The 22044-nt window shown below is 39.6% G+C and overlaps 1 protein-coding gene across 1 annotated transcript in view; it reads left to right on the top strand.

The window, feature by feature from the left end:
* The window catches only part of TRPC7 (transient receptor potential cation channel, subfamily C, member 7), a 227663-nt gene that overhangs the window by 104542 nt on the left and 101077 nt on the right, over positions 1-22044 (top strand). The window contains exons 4-5 of the mRNA XM_006866215.1: positions 8450-8614; positions 17029-17245. Coding sequence (XP_006866277.1) covers positions 8450-8614; positions 17029-17245 — 382 coding nt within the window. The remainder of the gene's footprint in view (positions 1-8449; positions 8615-17028; positions 17246-22044) is intronic.

Genomic DNA, 22044 nt, shown 5'->3' with positions numbered 1-22044 from the left:
TAAAAAAAAAAAAAAAAAAAAAAAAAAGCCCTTGCATTAAATGCCAATCTGTGTCCCCTTCCTTGGTTCATGTCTTGGAACACTACCTCAAGATGATGTATACACTTTTTCCTGGTTCTGTCTTCAAACTTCTAGCTCAATTGCTTTTGGTAATTAGGTATGTTTGCTAATTTGTTTGTTTTTCACTGAGTGGATATATAAGTGTTTCCTGAAAAGCAGCAAACTTGCAGTCTCATGTATAGGTAGTGTGACATAATAAAAAGTGCTGAGAATCTGTCATCCAGACTATGTGTAAAGAAGGCCACCCTGCTCCTGTTGGTGGTTCCACATTTTCAGTTTGATGGCAGAGAACTCCTAGGTGTATTGTTTACTCATTTAAACAACATTGCCTGAATACCATTCTAAGGACCATAGGAGTCCTCAAGGAGAGGTTGGCTCTTCAGTGGAGGATCATGCAAGCAAATAATTATGATAATGGGAGAGATTTAAAAACTATAAGACAGTTGACAAAGAGAGATTCATTTGTATGGGGGTAGAGGAGCTCTGGTAGCGTAGTGGTTACAAATTGGGCTGTGAACCGCAAGGTCAGCAGTTCAAAACTACCAGTGGTTCTGGAGAAAGATGAGGCGATCTGCTCCCGTAAAGATTTACAGCCTCGGAAACCCTGTGCAGGGTCGCTGAGTCAGAACCGACTCCACGGCACTTAACAACAACAACACCAACAACAGAGGAAGGGGTCAAGAGAGTTACTGAACTGAGCAGGACTTAGATGAGAGGAGATGAGAGGGAAGGCTCTCCAGTTAGCCAAAATACCTTGAGCAGAAGTTCAGAAATCCTAAAGTTTGAAGATTCTGGGCAAAGTTTTTGTCTGAAGATCAAAGGTGGAAATGAAAAGAACAGAGCCACAATGGAACAGTTCAAGGGCAGGTTTTTAACCCTACCTCCTACTACTCTCCCTTCATTTGCTCTGTTCTTTCTCCCTTTTATTTTCCTTGTACTTGATTCCTTTCTCCCCAACTAAAATCCCTTTCCATCTACACATTCATCTTTCCATATAACCCAAACAGCTTCTACTTCAATGGACAAGGAAGCCAGAGATCAACTATCCCAAAAAGACACAGCTCACTGTCACTGGGTGAAGGGAGGCACCCTAAAACTCTGGCTGCAAAACCACATAGGTACCTCTGTGGCACATCTAAAATACCCATACTAACACAGGTGCCCTCCTGCTTAGCAGACAGGATGATGCAGTGACATGAGCCAGAAGACAAACAGGAAACTTTGGCTGAAACACAAAGCTGTTAAGAATATCAACTTTGGAGTCAAATCTGAATTTGAATCCTTGCTTTACTACAAAGTTACTGTCACAAGTGATCAGCTTTAAAACAGGAATAATAGTTTCCACCTCATTATCTAATGAGGATCAAATTATATAGTGTTCACATTGTGTTCAGCAGAGTCTGGCCCAGAGTGAATTCTCAATAAATGTTTGCTTTTTGATGTTTTATTTATGATAAAGAACTAAGACTAGGAAAAGTCAAATCCAACCATATCAAGAAAAAGAAAGTGAGAACTTAGTGGAATGCAAATAGCTTAGTCTTTTGCGTCAGGAAAACCAGAATTGTGCCCCCCTAATTATACCAATTATTAGCTGTGGAACTGTAGGAAACTTGATCTGACTCAGCCTCAGTTTCCTCAGCTTCAAGCTAGGGATAATATATGGGGCAGTGGGAGGGTCTATTGTGAAGATCATAGATAATATAAGTTAAGTTCCTTCATATAGTGGGTCCTCAAATAACAGTAGAAACACAAAAACATTTTATTTTGCCTAGCATCCATGTTTACAGGTTCCCTGAAAGAAGCGCTATTTTATGAGCTTCCCATCTAAAGCTCCAAGTCCCTTATCTCTTTCTTCCTATTCATCATCGTCACCCTCCTAAGACTACCATGGATTGATATCTTAGAGTAGTCATTAAGAAACTTCATGACTAAATACCTTGACGAGGATGATCATGGCAGTTGTTCCTATATTAGAAGTCCCACTGATTTAAAAATAAAATAATGGTAATTTTTTTTTTTTAATTGTAAATAAGCAAGCAAGTTCTTTAGGAATGTTTACTCTACAAATACCATGATCATCCAACACTTTCTGTTCAGCAAAGAGAAGAGGCAAAAGAACTAGTTAGAGAGTTTGATGAAGTGGAAGTTAAGAGCAACAGCTGCAGTAATGCCAATGACCACCTTAAATACTAAGTACCAGGCCAGGAACTGAGCACCTACCACACATGTTCCTCTTCCATGGATTATGAAGCTCATAGCAACAAAGTGACTTGCCCATAGTCACACAGATAGAAATGGAAGATCTAGGATTTGAACTTGGGTTGTCCAACCTCAGAGACTAAGTTCTAATTCTGATAACTGTAACACAGAGAAGAGAGACTTAAAGGGTTGGTTATCAAAGGAGGCAGAGCAACTGGCCACACCAGAGGTGTGGAACTGAAATAGTAGGAGTCCTGATGTGGTGCTACAGGATAAGCATTGGACTGCAAAGTCTGCTTGAACCACAAGATTGGCAGTTCAAACCTACCAGTCGCTCCTTGGAAATACAATACAGGGTGTCTATGAGTCAGAACTGACACAGTGGCACTTTATAACAACTACATGAATAAAGAGAAAGAACACAACAGTGAGTGCTTGCTTATGTTTCATGTTTATGAGCATTCAGTGTTCATTCATCTACCCTGCATGGAGATCCTGCTCAGAAATTAGCATGGTATTACTGCTAAGCCCTACTCAACTTCCAGAGCCAAAAAAAACGGAGTGCTCCAGTAGACAAGAACTACAACTTCTCTCTGTATCCCCAGTGTTAAGCACAAAGCCTGGTAAGACAGGGCATTGAAGAAAGATTTGTGAGTGAAAAAATGAACAAACTCAACTAGTAAGCGCACTGACTCTCCACTTCTCTCCTTCCCTACATTTTCATAACGTCAGAGCTTTGCCAAAATAAATAGAAAGAACATTAGCACCACTGAACTCAAGCCTATAAAATGCCTCAAACAGGAAATTATACCACAGGATTATTCTAATTCAGATCACATGTCTGCACTGAGTGTAGCCACTTGATTGTTGCAATGTTTGCCTCCCTCCTCCTATAAATGCAGTTTCAAAAACAAAAGATTTCTATAAGCAAACACTGGTGATGAGCTAAGTGGAAAATCTTGACCACCATCAGACCAGATATCAGTAGGGTGTTTGATGGTTTATCTGTGTAAAGGGAAGTCATTTTCACTATGAACACTGAATTTTATGACTTTTTTCTTCAGCTAAGTTATTCTTCAGCTTATCAAATCATTCATTGCCACATCTCATTACTGTGTAGATGAGGCCTAATGTTAAAGAGAAAAATCTGTGTTTATAGGAAATGGAAATCACATAGCTTCGAAACATCTGAGCTTAAATATAATCCTCTTCCCCTTCCCCTGGAAAAGGCATAATGTAGGACGTAACAGCTTTTAAGATGGGAGGTAGAAAGACATTAAAGGAGGCAGGAGATGCACTTTCTGCTGATTCAGTATCCTACACTGAACCTAACTGGTGGAGAGTTCCATAACTGCTTGATGTCGTTAAGTGGCATCAAGTCAATTCTGACTCACAGAGATCTGACACAGGGTTTCCAAGGAGCAACTGGGGAGTTTGAACTACCAACCTTGCAATTCAAACCAACCTTGAAGTCCAGTACTTTCCCTATGGCATTTGTCGGATGAATAGATATGATGGTGACCCTGCCTGCCCTAGCCCATTTTGAGGTAATCCCTTAAATCAAGAAGCACCTTCAGTGGAGGACAAAGAAGGAGTGATTGGAAAGAGAGTGTGGGTGAATGTGGCTTTGTGGACCTTTCTAAAGGCACCAACACTTCAGGAAAATGTCTGCAAGAAACAACATGGAAGTCAGGAATAAAGAGGAAGGGTAGAGTGGTCTTGAAGGACTGGGAGGAAGGAAGAGAGAATAAGAGGTAGAGGGGATGGAATGGAATAAGAAAGAATAGGCAGGAGCTTATCTGTATTTATCAGATATGATATGTAGTGCTTACTATTTGCCAGGTACTACTCTTAAGCACCTTGTAAATATTAACTTGATATGGATTACATCTCAATATTAACAAAACAAAAATCCTCACCACTGGACCAATAAACAGCATTCTTATCAATGGAGAAGATTGAAGTTGTTAAGGACTTCATTCTTCTTGGATCAACTATCAACACTCGTGGAAGCAGTGGTCAAGAGATCAGACGACATATTGCACTGGGCAAATCTGCTGTACAGGAACTTTTTTAAGTACTGAGGAGCAGAGATGTCAGTTTGAGGACTAAGGTGCGCCTGACCCAGGCCATGGTATTTTCAATAACCTCATATGGATGCGAAAGCTGGACAGTGAATAAGGAAGATCATAGAAAAACCGATGCCTTTGAGTGTGGTGTTGGAGGAGAATACTGAAAGTGCCGTGGACTGCCAAAAGAACCAATAGAGCTGTTTTGGAAGAAGTACAACCAGAGTGCTCCTTGGAGGCCAAGATGGCTAAGCTTCATCTCTCATACTTTGGACATATTGTCCGGAGAGAACAGTCGCTGGAGAAGGATGTCATGCTGGGTAAGGTGGAGGGTCAGAGAAAAAGAGGAAGACCCCCAACGAGATGGATCAGCCAGGTGGCATCATTGATGGCGTCAAGTGTGGCGGCAGTAGTGAGGTTGGCCCAGGATGGGACATTGTTTCGTTCTGCTGTGCATGGGGTCGCTATGAGTCGGTTCCGACTCGATGGCACCTGACAACAACAACAACAAATATTAACTCACTTAATTCTCATTATTATCCTTATTTTACAGATGAGGAAAGCCAAGAAGGAAAAAAAATACAAAAACTGACTTCAGTCTGTATGTTCAGCAAGTGGCAGGGCCAGGACTGAAATCTAGTAGTCTTGTCCCAGTTCATACATTTAACCATCCATCCATCAGAAACGTCTTACACCCTGTGGTATATTACTATCTGGTTCATGGGTGCTGGCATCTCATAAAACAGTCCTAAAAATACTCAATTTTTAGAGTTTTTAAAAAATGTTTTTAAAAAAAATGTTTACAGAGCTTCAACAACTATCAATTCTTAAAATGTCTAGTGTTTCCTTACGGATTAACATAAAGCAGAAAAAAGAGCAAAGATGATTTTCCTGTGAGCTAGAAAAGAAAAATAGTAGATAATAGACCAATGGAAAGCAAAGCAAGAGTCCACCAAGATTTAGTCAATATGTCCCAGAGTCCCCATATGCCAGAAGTATGTTCTCTGCTGTCTATCAGCTGGGACTGGAAGCAAGATGTTTCTGTTAGATCTTAGCATAAACTAGCTTTGGATACAAATGCTGTTGCATTAACCATGAACCTTAGTGGAAATATGACACCAAAATAGTTGGGGCTGATTCCAGAAGCAGCAGCCACATTGACTCTAGTCCCTCCTGATCTTCAGATCCTGCTTCTCACCAGTCTCCTTTTCTGTTACTGGGAATTCTAAGAGCCCCTTCCTATCTCTTTGCACCCTCCTCCACTTAGTTTGCTGGACAGTCCATCCCAATTGTGGTTTGACTGATCTTCTCCTAAGAGGCTGCTCAACAAGCCCTGATAGCAGAGTAGGTTACATGATGGGCTGCTAACTGCAAGGTCAGCAGTTCAAATCCACCAGCCACTCTGCGGGAGAAAGATGAGGCTTTCTGCTCCAATAAAGATTTACAGCCTCACAGGGTCCCTATGAATCCGAACCAACTCCACAGCACACAACCACCATCACCAAGAGACTGTTCAGCCCCATGAAGAAATCAATTTCACAGAGTCTCGGCTGCAGTCTAGTTAGTATAGGCTCCCTGCTATGAAACCTGAGCATCGTGTCACTGGGAAAACCAAGGTGGACACATCCATTCTTTCCTTAAATAACTTTCCTAAAACTGTACCATGCTCTGGGTCCAGAAAAGTTTAGTGCAGAAATGGCCTGGGCAAAGCTCTTGGCAACAGTTATCTTTCATTATTCCTTCCTTTTGTGAACTAGATGCCAAAAAGTCTAGTCTAAAGCAACACTGATTTTCCGAGTTCCATTCTATTCTAGCTGGGGCAGGGAGGGTGGAGCTGGGGAAGGGTCTCCCACAGGTTTCTCTCAGACCTTGCTTTTGAAAATCCTCTCACATCAAGTTCTTCATGCCTTTGTTGCCCAGCTTTGTGCCCTTTTGGCTAGAGGTTTCTTTGTGTCCTGTTGATCTGACTGATTTTCAACTGTCATCTTCCTTGGGTCAGGGATGATATATTTCTGTACTTCAAAATCAGTGTGGAAAAAATCCTTTAGTACATATTGAACATACATACATATATCGTAAAATTGTATTGAAAACTTTGCTACAACTACAGAAGTATTCATATCAAGGTAAACACCTATGTAGGCTTCTTTAATACAGACTACTGAATCCAGGTGGCACAGTGGTTAAGCACCTTGCTGCCAACCAAAGGGTCAGCAGTTCCAACCCACCAGTCGCTCTGCAGGTGAATGATGTAGCAGTCTACTTCCATAAAGATCACAACTTTGGAAACCCTATGAGACAGTTCTACTCATCTATAGGTTAGTTATAAGTCAGAATTGACTCTATAGCATTGGTTTGGAATTTCTTAGAACACCCACAGTTACTGGATATTCCTGGAAGCATTGTAAAATCTACATACAAATAAATAGCATATTTTAAATCAGGTTACTTTTATTATGAAAGGAGAACTACAGCTGTGGGAATTAAGAATGTCTACGTGGAGAAGGGTAGAGTCCCAAGAGATCTCCCTTTGTTTTAGTTGGGACCATTGTTTTCCTCTGAAAGAGGAAAGGTACCCACTTTGCTCTCTCTCAGAACTGCTTCCCTTCCTACTCCTGCTGCTCAGTTTAGGAGGCAGCAGAGGCAGCAAGGGATGGGCTTGCCCCAGATAGAGACCAAAGATGGACATTGGGACTGGAGTCTTTCCAGAAGCAGCAACAAGACAGGGAGCCACTGCATGAGCTGTGTGATCATCTTCTGTTATTTCACGTGCATATATCTCATACACAGGTCCCAGTAACACTCCTGGGGCAAATGGGTCCCCCAAGTAACACAAAAGGGCAAGGCTGCCAAAAGGAAATAATATCTACCTTGGGTCACAGAGGGGGAAAATAACTTAATGAGTATAATCTACTCAAATTTAAATTTTTTCCCCTAAATTTTAAATACGGTCTATTACCAGAATCCTCTGGGTAGGAGGTTGAGTCAATTAAACAAATGACAAGTAGCTAAAAATTTTTGCAGAAAAAGGGTGTTTTGATTGCAGTAACTCAAGTCAATTTGCTGAAAGAAGAAAATTATATATATATATGAATATAGCAGTGGATTATGCAAAGTAGAGATGGATTCCAGAGAGGGTCAGGTACTATATCAGCTTCTCTCAACACATCTTCATTCTTCTTTCTCTTGTTAACTGGCATATTTCATTATCCAGGCCACACAATAGAAGATGACTGCCCAGATCACCTAAGTTCACATGTTAACTCCCTACTACCCAGGAAAGAAAACCTAACCAGTCCAATTCATGCCAAGGGAAACATATTCCAATAAGGCATATCCAGGAGGCCAGGTCACTCAGTACAAAGATGGCACCAGTGGTCCATCCTGCCTGTCTGGTGACCTATGCAAAAGGGCAGAGTGGTGCCAAGATGAGGGTGGTGTGATGGCTACACACTACATGGGGGGATACAATATGCCAGTTCTCCATCATTCCACAAATGTTCCGTCAACCCAAACCGACTGAAATCCAGTGGGGAAATAACAATTTTTGCAAGTTCTCTGGAAACATCTTAAGCACCTTTTGTTAGATTTCTGCACTCTCTCATTTAATCCTCCAAGATTATTTAATAAACTCTGCTTTGTGGGTGAAGACATTGAGGCTCAGAGAGGTTAAGTAGCTGGTCCAAGATCACTCAGATAGTAAAGAAGCAAACAAAATTCAAATTGATGTCTCACTCCAAAACCCCACCCATGCTCCATCCATGCTCTCTATGCTACCTCCCAAATGAACTCTCCCAGAAAGATATTTCCTCTGATTAGCAAAACAGCCTAGATTGAAGATAAGCCTTTTCCAAGAGCTAGCTGTCATTTTCTGTGGCCTGAGACTTCTCTGGACTCTCAGTTTATCAAGCATTGATGCAATTGGTCCCAGCATCCCTGAGTCAGAAGGTCCCAGTAGGTACCTAACCCAGCAGCACCAGCTCAAACACCCAGGCCACCCCTTCCCCCAACCCAGGTCAAACAATTCAGCCCCTAGTCACTTGTAGCTCATATATTGTTCAAGTGCTATCGATGCCATTTTCCTGTTGCGTTTTGTTTTTGTTTTTGTTTTGTTTTTACAGTTCGTTGCTCATCCTAACTGTCAGCAGCAATTGCTTACCATGTGGTATGAAAATCTCTCAGGCTTACGTCAACAGTCTATCGCTGTGAAATTCCTGGCTGTCTTTGGAGTCTCCATAGGCCTCCCTTTTCTCGCCATAGCCTATTGGATTGCTCCGTGCAGCAAGGTACAGACTGCTTCAGGTGCATGTCGTTGGCGGTTATTTCTTCTCTTCTTAGCATAACCCAAAGTCAAATTTGTTCAGATCAGCAGCTGATTTCATACACACACACATAAAGAAAACAGCCCTGATTTAACCTATCACTAAGTGAAACACCACCGAAGAAAGAAAATGCTAGGACACAGTTTTGTTTCCTAGACATCATTAAAGAAAGAGAGGTAACAGATGGAAATTTTAGAATGGAAAATTTTAAACATGTGAGACATAATCTGAAAGGATCAGTAATAGAATAGAGAAGGAATAAAGGCATTTTCCCTCTTCATTATATAATATCCTAAACACGTCCTCCAAACCCACAGTGATAATAATGACAATAATGGTAATAATCCAACATGTATTGAGGACTTTCTCTTTGTCCTATTCATGGAATATCTCACTTCACTCCTGCGGTTGCCTTATGACATATATACTAATGACAGGCTCAGAGAAATAATTAGTAGGTGTCAAGTGTGCTCATGCTGTGTGAAAGCAGACCCATGTCACCATCTTCCTAGTTTCCCTGGCTTCCCTGACTGCATTCCAACCTCCACATGGATAGAAAATTAGACTACAAGAAGGAGAAAGACAAAAGAAAGAGAGGGAGATCTCTAAGAGATTCGAGACCAAGTTCTTTATTCACAAGGAAGGGGAAGTATCTGGGTGTCTCCTGAAAATGGAAGGAGTAAAGCCCACAGTAGCCAAGCTGCCAGCTCTACCACCCCCACAGTCCAGCCATTCAGCTAAAGACCACAGAGAGAGCCAGCAGTCAGTCATTCATTCCAGTTTCCAGGAAGAGTTAGCACCTATAAGACTAAACCAAGAAAACATTTTGAAATACTAGTCATGGGTTTAAGATTGTTATTAAAGGTTCCAATGTTGCATTTACATAGTGATATATTGAAAAAGGAATTAAGTTTAGTGAAGCTCTGGTAGCGTAGTGGTTACGAATCGGGCTGCGAACCGCAAGGTCAGCAGTTCGAAACTACCAGCTGCTCCGCGGGAGAAAGATGAGGCGTTCTACTCCCGTAAAGATTTACAGCCTCGGAAACCCTGTTCAGGGTTGCTACGGGTCGGAACCGACTCGATGGCACTTAACAACAACAACAATTAATATTCAGCAGAAGAACTATGACTACAGGGAGATGAGTGCTACAGAGAATTTGACCAGCTAATGCAGTTAATAAAAGTGTCATCAGTGAACCAACAACTTCGTCACAACTCCATTGAGAGAGAACCCATGCCAGGGTGATGGGTCCTAAGACATCAGGGCAGCTGAGGAGGCTACCACCTAACACGCAGGCAATAAGCTGACTGACTCAGACAAGGAGTGCCATCAAGAAAAGTAAAATTCCTTCCCTGTAGAACGGTATTAAAAACAAAAGCCCTTAGGCTGAATATTTGGAGTGTTCAATTGAGGCCATCATGCCATGAATTTTTAAATCACCTATGTTAGTGAAGACATTTTTTTTTTTCCTGTCTTTCATTCTGAGCTGAAGAAAGCACAGTGAATAATATTTTTTAAAAAAAGATTTAAAGCTGAATTGGCTTTTAGGCACATATTTTGAAGTTCGAACTATCTAGTTTGAACTGCAAATTGGCTCACTGTCCAGAGCCTCCACGGATAGGGAAGCTCACCTCCACTTTTTCTGAGCACCAAATTAATTCTATGCTGTTCATCCATTAAAATAACAGCAACTTGGTGAGTAAAATGCTGCCATTAATCAGTTTTTCTGTAGAACTAAATGTGGCCGCCTCCAGGAATCTGGGGCTAGTCAGCACCAGGAAATAAGCCTGGTTTGCCTCTGTCTGGTAAGCCAGGAAAAACTTTAGAAAGAGATTCTACGTCAGATGTTAACTTTTTTCTTTCATTTTTGATAGAAGTGAAGAGAATTTTGTTCAGTGCCACACAAATGTAATTTGTTCTATAAAAAAATTTTAAAGGAAATTCTAGGCTTCTTTGGGTCTACCAAATCCAGGGACTCTGTGGGACATAAGATTACACCTATAGTGGTCTTCTGGGGTATTCAAATAGAAACAATAGCAGTAGACTTTGGTCCCACTGCTGGAGTTTCCTTTCTATGTTCAGGTACATGTCTACTTCACATTTAGGGCCCCCTGAGATTCCAACAAAACCAGAAAACACAGCACTGATGACAAACATTAGTTGAGTATTAAGCCACTTGTCACGTGTCTCTATTTTCTGGGCTCCAAGTCTAAGCTTGATGCAATGACAAAGCAATGATTCTGACTGACAAGACTTGGTCTGTGGCATGAGATGATTTTTGGTGGCTCCACTTCTTAGGAGCAATGATTCCCTCATTAAACGGCTTGTCAAACTTGTTCTCAAGCAGCCAAAGAACAGATAAGGTATTTTTAGTTTCCCTTTCACCATTTAGAAAGAAATCTTTTCAAGTTTGGCAGAGACATTACTAGGGATTACAGAGGGGTCAAACCTGCCATGTGAAGAAACCAGTCCTTTCAAAGGGCTCCCAGTGCCCAGGACACAATGTCCTCCCAGGAGGTGTGGCACAGCAAGAGATCTATTAATATGCTTGGATCCCACTTGTCAGGGGGTCAAATGCCTTTACATATCTTTAGTAACTCCATGAAAATGCAAGCATCATCCCAATGATTTCATGGTCTAATGACATTACATTCACCTCAAAAAAAAAAAAAAGAAGAAGAAAATTAATATGTTGATATTCTTTTAATAACTGTATTCATAAAACATCACTGCTATACCCCATCAACTGGCTAATATCCAGCAACATGTAGCAAATGTTGAGATTTATGTTCCCAACCTAATGGTGCATTTACTTCCATGTAGTTGCTGTCCTAATTCCAAGCCTATTAGAAACACCAAAATTGTTTTATTAGCCTGCCAACATGACCTCATCAGTTCTTTCCCACTGAATTTCCAAGGCTGTCAATCCTATTTATAGACGTCTAACTTTTGAGGGTCCCTAAGAAAGACAGCTCAATATGGAGATTATAAGGTAACGTTAGGAAGCTCCACTCCCTAACATTATATAAGAGGTAACCACATCACAGATGTGTACACATGGTGATAACTGCAGGTCATATGGAACTAGTTTGTCAGGGTCAATAAGAAGAACAGGAATTTTGGTTTCTCAGTTTTCATTGTTGAGATCTTCAGCCCCTGGGAGACCCAAGTTCTTATCTGCATGGAACTCTCAGCTAAGTCTTTAGTAGAGAGCTCATTTTATTCTCTCTAGAAGGGCCCCAATGCCAAGAGGCCTTCAAGGCTGATTAGGTTGTTTTCCATCTTTTTCTATCCCATTCTCATTCATAATTTATACTAATGGCTTGTAAAAATCTAACAGCTGAAAGGATGACAGTCTTCCTCAATGGTTTAAATAGTGTCTCCACAGCAGGCAGATTTTGATAAAAGTCAATATCATAAAAACAAGCTCCAATTATAAAAGTGCTAGAAAAGCTGACTTCTTCTATTACCTGTTAATCTTTGCTATTTAATTATCCTTATAAATTAATCCCAGGAATTAGGCAGCGAGAGCTACAAACATCTTTAGAATCCTACCCAATGTTTTTGAAATGTGCATCTATCAGTCTCCATTGCCATATATAACTCTTCTTTTGAAAAACATCAGTGTTAACTGTCAAGTCCCCTACTCCCAAACAAAGCAAGTAGTGAGGAAGGAGAGACTCTGTATCTTGTGACGCTCTCTGTTCTACCTTCCAAAAATGAAATGGTTCAAAACAGGAATACTCACACCCTGTGGTCCAGGGACCAACCAGGATAGAACAGTGTCTACAAAGACCATCAACAGTAAACATTTTAGCTGCTTCCAATGGACTTTGGAATGGGCTTGATTCAGATCTTTAAAGCTGGCCATACTTTTTTTCAGTAGCAAGGAGTCAAAGTCATCATGTGACACTTTAACCCTTTCTCTTTGATTGGAAGCACTGCTTTTCTAAATCCCACTTCAATGAATACCATTTCAGTCCCGAGGACAAAATCAAAATTCAAATTATAATGTAAGATACCTAATGAACTCCTCCCAAAAATGAGGGCAGATTTTTAAGCCCTGTGTTAGATGTTTCGAATAAGAATTTGAAGAGAAGGCATACTTTGGAACCTAGCATTTGAAAACCACTCTAGCCTTAAAGACATGCATGTCTCTTTTTGTAATATTTGATCCAAAGTTTCCCTCTGTTTGTTTTTTTTTTACTTGTAAGCTAAGTCTTTGCTTGAGACCGTGGCACCTGATAGTGAGCATGGCTTTTGGTGAGGGGGACTCTAGTGATACAAGAAGCTGGAACCATTCTTCACATGAACAATCCCAGTCACAGCCATGGGAATGTGGAGACCCACAGGCCACTGAGTCCAAGTAGCAAGTAACTTACACTTTTAAGGTACTTACACACTGAAGTGTGACCACCGGTCGATCCAAGCACCCATCCTAACTCCTGTGAATGCAGTGCATTGGGAGCTAATGCAGGGGCACTGAACTAAATTCTAATAAATTGCTTTCACAATGACATATTTCTCATAGTGAAACAATAGAACCTACGATATTTGAAGGCAGCCAAGGACTTAGTTGTTATAAGCTTGGATTTCCTGATTATATCCTCAGTACCGCAGGTCAAATTAATGAAAGCTGCTTTAGCCTGTGTTTTCAGACTCACCAGTCATGAGTTCTAGGCAGAATAGGCCAAAGCCTACAGTTTGAAAGCTCCACTATCTCTTTTAACACCTAAGCCAGTTACCTGGACCAGCTTTAATGATGCTCTACCTAAGTACTGCTGCCATATACTGGTTGACTTTTCTCCTGGATTTTGCCTCACCTGGGTAAAAGGAAGTTTTCCCCAAGCTCAATTTGCTTCAAAAATGATCTTTCTAAGTCAAATAGGGAATGTCACCAAAAAAGGAGAGAGAGAGAAAGGAAAAATAGGGAAACATTGAAATGATTTAATCTTATTTGACCTTTATCAAAGTTTTACTAATTAAAAAGAGACTTTCAAGCCCAGAATAGGAAAGGAGCATCAATAACCTCACTTTTTCTCACTATGACCTAAATCAAGTGAGAGCTGAGTCCAGGGTAACCTTCCTGCAGAATTTTATCAGGGCTTTTTTCTGTGGTTTGAAGTATATCTAATAATTTACAGACTTATCTTCTGTCAAAAGGCTGAAAACTTGAAGGAGATAACAAAGAAAACATTAAATTCTTCAAACCAGGGCTTCTGGAGAATCTCAAAGCCAGCTTGGGCACAGTGCATGTAGATTCCCATAATCAGGTGCCTCTGCTGGGTGAGAAGATGAAGAAACAGCCTCACATTCTCACCGAGCTGATCCCCAGAAAACTATGTAGATGCCATGGATAAAAAGGCCTGGGAAGACTACCCAGCAATCCCTTGAGACCCATGTCTATCTCAGCATCCCCATGTTTTTCGGACATTTCTGAGATACTTCTGGAAGCCACAATATTGGTGGTGTTTGCTCTCTCCTCAGTCTCCCTTCTCCCCACTATGCACACACAGCCTTACCTGTGGTGATTTTCCATTTCCCTCACTTACCACCATCTCCATCAGGGCACAGTGACAAGAAAGAATGAGACAATTATTTAAGGATGTTGCCCAGGATACATCAAAATGTTCCAAGGACCTGGTTGGGAAATGGGACTCCAAGATGCCAGTGTAGAGAGTTAAAATTTTGAAAAATTCAAACAAGCGATTTGGTATCATAGAAGTCTAAATGAGAAATGGTTTAATTCCAGTTTATTGAATTTATGTGAAATAGTTTATTTCTCCTTATATTTAATCTATGCTTTCTGAATTTAGCACATCTATTGCCAAAAATACTCAACTGTCTATATTTTTATATAATAAAATTAGATGTTACAGAAATGTCACTTTTGTGGAACATATGATTTTTAAATAAACATCTTTTTTTTCCATTTCAAAAGTTATTCTAGTGTCATATGACAATTTGAGAATGCAGATAAATCCAAATAAGTTTTTTTCCAGCACAATCAAGGATTCACAATGACTGAACCTGATATGAGAGTTCTTAAAGAAAGACAAAAACTAATTTTAAAAAAGATAAATTAAATAGGTATGTTCTATGTCATATGGATCATAATAAATCATTTTATACTAATAATCAGAATAATTAAAGTAGATGATTACCTTACTAAAGCATATTAAAAGAACATGATAAAATTATCTGATTTATAATATTATGATGCACCTTACCCTGTTGTTGTTGTTGTTAAGTGCTGTTGAGTCAGTTCCAACTCATAGCAACCCTGTATAGGGTTTCCAAGGAGCAGCTGGTGAATGTGAAAGGCCGACCTTGTGGTTCAATCCAACATTGCAGTCCAGTGCTTTATCCCACAGGAAAATTTAACCTGGAAAAACCTATTACTGAAATTCTACTTAACGAATACTCTTATCTCTTGGTTGACATTACACTCTAGGACTCTGAATGAGGCAGAGTATGAACATCAATTAATCAGTCGAACATCTGCCATAGAAAAGAAATTAAACTCAGGAAATGTTTCCCTCTTTGCTTTCATTTTATTAGTATACATGGGTGAGGAGTAAGTATTGGTGTGTAGGTGGAGGATGATGGCAGTCCCCTGGGGGAGGCCTATGAGGCCATCAATAGGCTATTTGCTATGTGCAGTTCCCAATCTAATCCTCAAAGAACTAAGTGGCCTTTGGAAAGTGTGTCATGAGAGAGAGAAGATGCGATCAATAATTATTCCTTGACAGGGGCATCTTTTGGTTCATCTCAGGTTCTTGTGAAACAATTATACAAATTAACTATGTGTTAGTCACAAGGAAATCTTCAATTAATTTTAAATGACTATCATAGAGGCTGTGTTCTGTAAGAATGCTGCAGTAAAATTAGAATTTTTTAAAAGCAGGAAAGAGCCCTGTATGCCAGGAGTCTAATAACAGAATATTAAATAACCTGAGTTATAAAAGAAGAATCAAAAGGGAAATTACAAAGCCACCATAACTGCATGTTGATGAAAATGCTTTATGACAAAATTTATGGAACACAGTTATCGAGTCGGTTCCAACTCATAGGGACTCCATGTACAACAGGAAAGTACGCTACAGCAATCTCACAATCGTTGCTGTTTGAGCCCATTGTTGCAACCACTGTGTCAGTCTATGTCGTTGAGGTCGTCCTCTTTTTCTTTTTTTTTTTTTTTTGCTGTAGCACTCTAGGATAATCACTGGACCTCAAGATCAGTTTGAACTGCAAGTTAGCGGTTCAAACTCACCAATCGCTCCTTGGAAAGCCTATCCAGAGTCACTATGAGTCAGGACCAACTCAATGACACTTAACAAAAACTACTTTAACCAGCATGATGTCCAGGAACTGTTCCTTCCTGATAACATGTCCAAAGTATGTGAGACAAAGTCTCACCATTCTTGGCTTCTAAGGAACATTCTGACTACACTTCTTCCAAGAAAGATTTGTTCCTTCTTCTGGCAATCCATGGTATATTCAACAATCTTTGCCAACACCATAATTCAAAGGCATCAATTCTTTCTAAATCTTTCTGAATCATTGTCCAGCTTTCATATGCATATGAGGCAATTGAAAATACTATGGCTTGAGTCAGAACTTAAAGTGACATCTTTTTTGTAACACTGTAAAAAAGGTCTTGTGCAGTAGATTTGTCCAATGCAATGTCATTTGATTTCTTGACTGTTGCTTCCATGACTGTGGATCCAAGTAAATGAAATCCTTGACAACTGCAATTTTTTCTCCATGTATCATGATGTTCCTTATTAGTCCATTTAGATTTCTGTTTCTTTGTATTAAGGCTGAAGTCTTTTATTTTCATCAGTTAGTTCTCTTTGCTTTCAGCAAGCAATTAAAGCAATATTTAGTGGGAAATATGTAATTTTAAATAAATATACATAAACAAATCAAATAAAATTTAAATAAACAAAAAAATTTTTTGTTTTCAACCATTCCAAGATACAGGAAAGGTTGAAAACAAATAATCTAAACCTAAAGGAAACAAAAAGAGCTCATACAAAGACAAATTTTTTTAAATTGTGAAGTCTATTGGAACCATTTTTCCCCAGATTTGAAAGGTATAACATTCATATGCATGTAGTTAGGATACCATGATGTAACTAAGCCACCAAGTCTTCTACAAAGGAAACACAAGTCAGGAGAAAATAGATTTGATCAAGCACTGAGCAACAACAAAAAAAGCACACAAGAGAAAATGTTGTTTGGGTTCAGTTAGCAATTTCTATCCAAGACGGAGAATTATCTGGTTAAGCTTTCAGCAAAGTAATGTTTTTAAGAGACTTGCATCTATCTATGGCTGCAAGTTTAACATGTCTTGTACATATTTTGTTTCCAGCTAGGACGAACCCTGAGGAGCCCTTTCATGAAGTTTGTAGCCCATGCAGTTTCTTTTACCATCTTTTTGGGCTTATTAGTTGTGAATGCATCAGACCGTTTTGAAGGCGTTAAAACACTGCCGAACGAAACCTTCACAGACTACCCGAAACAAATCTTCAGAGTGAAAACAACACAGTTTTCTTGGACAGAGATGTTAATCATGAAATGGGTCTTAGGTAAGCAAGTCATCCTATCTTTGATTCTCTCCTCCTCCCTAATTGTAATGGGACATGACGAAGTCCTGACATGGAAACCGCTTCCTCTCCTCCTCAGTGTACTCTCAGCTGACAGAAAGGTGGTCAAAAACCAGCAGCAAAGTCAGAGTTCACGTCTGCAGGTGTTGATGTGTGAGATGCACACATCTGTAATACGAATCTAAATGGTTAAAGGAATGTCTGGGGAGAAAATGGCTATGGATGTTTCATTATACGTGTATTAAAAGTGACTTTGAAGTGATTTGAAGTATTTAAATACAGTCTACAGTAGCATAGTGGTTACGAATCGGGCTGTGAACCTTAAGGTCAGCAGTTCAAAACTGCCAGCTGTTCCTTGGGAGAAAGATGAGGCTTTCTGCTCCCGTAAAAATTTACAGCCTCAGAAACCCTGTACAGGGTCGCTATGAGTCAGAACTGACTCCACAGCACATAACAACAACAAAACAGGAAACCACTAGAAAATTACTAGCTTCAGCTCAAAAGAAAAGCTTAAAATTGTATAACTTAGTAAATATTTTGAATATATTAGTAGAGTATGACAAGAAACATAAATCTAAAAAATTCAGGGAGTAACATTTTCTCATGATTTATATTCATCAAAGTACTGACCACCTTTAAAGTTCCTCTTTGTGCTGCAAAGGCTATGCCTCCAGAATATCCCAAGAAAAGTATTTTCAATTTCTCATTGATTTTTTTAAATAAAGGATATCTCTCTTGTGGAGTCCTGGTGTGGTGCTGTGGGTTAATGTGCTGGATTACAAAGTGATTTTGAACTGTAAGGTTGTCAGTTCAAGCTCACCAGTCAATCCTCAGAAACCCTATATAGGGTCGCTATGGGTCAGAACCCATTCAATGGCACTTCACAATAACATCTCTCTTTTATCTCATTTATAAGAATTACTAATAGGAATGAACAAAATAAAGTAAAAGTTGAAACAACTAAAATTGCACATTGTAAAATGTGTTATACGTTTTTTTTGGTTTTTTTCTGACACTGAAAACTGAAAATTTTGGTTTTTAAAAAAGTTGTGAAAGCTATAATCAGGGATAGACAAATGTTTTAATCTGATGCTACTATTTTGAAAACAAAACTGTAGCTAGAAAACACTGCAAAATAATTACCAAGGATCAAGATTTGATCAGTGAATTTTAGTAGGGTGGAGGGTCAGAGAAAAAGAGGAAGACCCCAGTGAGATGGATTGACAAAGTGGAAGCATCAATGGACTCAAGTGTGGCAACAATAGTGAGGTTGGCCCAGGATCGGGCAGTGTTTTGTTCTGCTGTACACAGGGTCACTGTAAGTCGGTACCAACTTGATGGCACCTAACAACAACAACAATAGTATTCATATCAGATTTTGTTTCCTTTTCAAATGCAACATTGGTATAATTTTCATCATTTTATATTCACAGACAGGGTAGAAATGTATTCAGGGAAAAGTGTCTTTGCCATCAATCAACAAAATTACAAAAGAACAACTACTTGAAAAGATAACTCTATACATGGCCTATGGTGGTTAAATATCTCTTTAGAGAACTACAGGAGTTGGGCCACTGGAAAATATCCTATGGATGCCCCAGCTGAAAACAACTGGGAATATAGTCTCTAAAATGGATCTTCTAAAAGAGACAATTCTGTTGCCAAAGGCTCATGTGGTGTAGTCATTGGCACTAAAATTAGGGTCTGTTGCAGACTGAGTTCTGTGTCTAACTTATAGATTTTATTCCAATTGTTCCCTAGCCCATGTCATGATTTTTAACTTGTCACTTTAACACTAAGCACTTAAAAGATAAGTAAAAACTTTAAATGTTGAGTTCACAGATAAAATTTTCAAGGATGTATGGTACCAGTCACCAACCCAGCCCATTTCTCCACCTTGACCCCAGGTAGAAAACACTGGTAAGTGCAATCATGCTTCCCTTTAAACATATGGAGCTGCCTATGTTAATGGGTCCCCCCAGAACCCTGACTTCCTCCTGAGTCCTCATCTTTCTCTCCCTGCATCTCATAGCACTATCCTAATAAGAGGAGGCCCTAACTTTTTAGTTTGGTCCCAATTTCTGCCCATGGGACTCCTGGTGTGTTGCTGCTGTCAGATAAGCATTGGACTTCGAAAGACAAGTTTGGTAGTTCAAACCCAACAGCTGCTCCTCAGAAACCCTGTACAGGGCTGTTATGAGTCGGAATCAACTTAATAGCACTAACAACAACAGCTTCTGCCCATCAGAGCAGAGCTGAGTTTCAAGACTGTTGTATTAAAACTGTTGGACAAAGAAAGATTTATTTATCATTGATATATTTCCTCCAGATTCAGACAGAAAAAAAGAAAAAAAACTAACTACTCTGTCTTGAATATTGCTATTAGGTGCATTCAGGCTGACTTTTGATTCTTCATGACCCCATATGACACAGTAGAACAAAAACCATTTTTCTCAAATATTTTCTTATGAATAACTTCAAGAATATGCAAAAATCAAAAGAAGCATATAATGAACCCCCAGAACTATATATCTCATCTTCAACAATCAGTAGCTCATGTACAATCATTGTTTCATTTCTACCTTCCCCACTGCCCTTTCCCCTGTATTATTTTGAAGAAAATTTCAGGCATTAAAAAATGTCATCTATAAATATTTTAGCTAAGGTCTCTTTTTTCTTTTTTAAATAGTTCATCTGTGTTCTTCCAAATGACTAAATTTTAGTCTAATGTGATTTTAATCCACATCCAGTGAATTGTTCATTTTAGGTATTATATTTTTGAATCTTTGAAATTCCATTTGATTCTTTTATGTATTCCATTTCCATCTTCATCATGCTGTGTTTTCCTTTAAATTCTTGAACATATTGTGCATATTTACAACAAATGTTTTAAAGTCCTGGACTACTCTTTCTATCTCCGCTGACATTTCTGGGTTGATTTCTAGTCTTTCTCCTGACTATGAATCATAGTCTCCCATACATTTGGCTGTCCAGTAGTATCTTATTGAGTGAAGAACATTTTTTAAAGTATGCTGTTGAGCATCTAGATTGTGTTGTCTTTTTCAAGCTTTCTTAAGAGTGAGTATGGAACTTTACCATAGGAATTGTTTATCTTTGTGCTATAGAGACACCCTTCTGAGATCGCTTCTAAACATCCTGGGTAATTAGTAATGACTCTGCATTGGCAGGTCATAGCGCAAACATCTCGCCATTCTGAAAAGAGCTCTGGGAATTATGCAGCTGACAGCTCCTTGTCAGTTTTTGTAGAGTTTCACTCTAGTCCATGCATGCTTAACTCAGTATTCAGAAAACATGCAAAAGAACCTCCAGGCAAATTTCTGGAGCTCTCTTTTTCCCCCTAGAAATCTGCCATACAATCACACCTAATCACTTCAGTCTCCCTGAGCTCCACCTCAAAGATGCAGACTGAAAAGTGCCTGTACAAAGAAAGTCCAGGTGGTCATAGGCCTTACCTCACTTGTTTCCCTTCATGCAGGGATCACAGACCTGTGCTGCCTGTTTTTAGGATCTGAAACTAGTTGTTTCATTGTCTGAAAATGTTACTCCATCATGGCTGGCAACAGAAATCAGGATTCTTCTGAAACAAAACAACAAAACCATTATCAATCCTCAAAGAAAAATTAATAATAAATTCTTAGCATTGTCAAGCATCCAGTCAGTATTCAAATGTCTCTGATGGGAAGAAGCAAGCTAAATAAATATCTACATAGCTTCCTTCCTTTATTACTTCAAGTCTCAGTTAAGATTTTACTTTATCAGAATAGTTGAGGAGGCAAGAGCTTGCCCTCTTATCCCCTAACTCTGATAAGGTGAAATTGGAATAGACACTGGAGAAAGAGACGAAACAAGCTTTGCAGATGTCTGGCTGAAAATCATGTCATGAAGGGAGCAATGTATGTTAGAGCCCTAAATTCATGAGCAAGCTGGGCATGTTTCAGAAACAGCAAAGAGTCTAGTATGACTAGAGGAGAGTGAATAAGGCTGAGAGAAGGAAAGAGGACATCAGAAGGATAGGCAGGGTCTGATCAGGCAAAGCTTTGTAGTCCATGCTACAGAGTTTAGATTTTATTCTGAGTGTAATGGGAAGCCATTGAAGAGTTTTGAGCAGAGACGTGATCTAGATTAAGTTTTGTAAGTAATTGGTTACTTTGTGGAGTTCCAGATGATGCAAACGATTATGGAATTCACCTGCTGAAAGGCTGGAGGGCCAACCCTATCCAGAGGTGTCTAGAAAAAAAGACTTTTGATCTACTTCTTTAAAAAATCAGCTATTTAAAACCCTATGGAGCACAGTTTGACTAGGACACACATGGGTTGTCATGGGTCAGTCTACTTGATGGCAACTACTCACTTGGCTGCTATGTAGAGAGTAGGTGCTTGTAGGATGAGCAGAGAAGCCAGGGGACAAACTAGGGTGTTACTGCAATAATCTACACCAGATATGTGTGGGTTGATGGAGTACTTGATGGTCATATATCTGAAGGCAAATATATCTGAATTATATATCTGATATATATGTATATCTAGATATGTTGTTGTTGTTGTCAGGTGCCATCGAGTCAGAACCGACTCATAGCGACCCCATGAACAGCAGAAAGAAACAATGTCTGATCCTGGGCCAACCTCACGACCGCTTCCACACTTGACACCATCAATGATGCCACCTGGCTGATCCATCTCATTGGGGGTCTTCCTCTTTTTCTCTGACCCTCCATCTTACCCAGCATGACATCCTTCTCCAGTGACTGTTCCCTCCGAAC

This window comes from Chrysochloris asiatica, unplaced genomic scaffold (genome assembly GCF_000296735.1).
Source record: "Chrysochloris asiatica unplaced genomic scaffold, ChrAsi1.0 scaffold00087, whole genome shotgun sequence".
Classification (NCBI taxonomy): Eukaryota; Metazoa; Chordata; class Mammalia; order Afrosoricida; family Chrysochloridae; genus Chrysochloris; species Chrysochloris asiatica.
The sequence above is the reverse complement of the archived record's forward strand: the minus strand, read 5'-3'. Positions and strand labels throughout refer to the sequence as shown.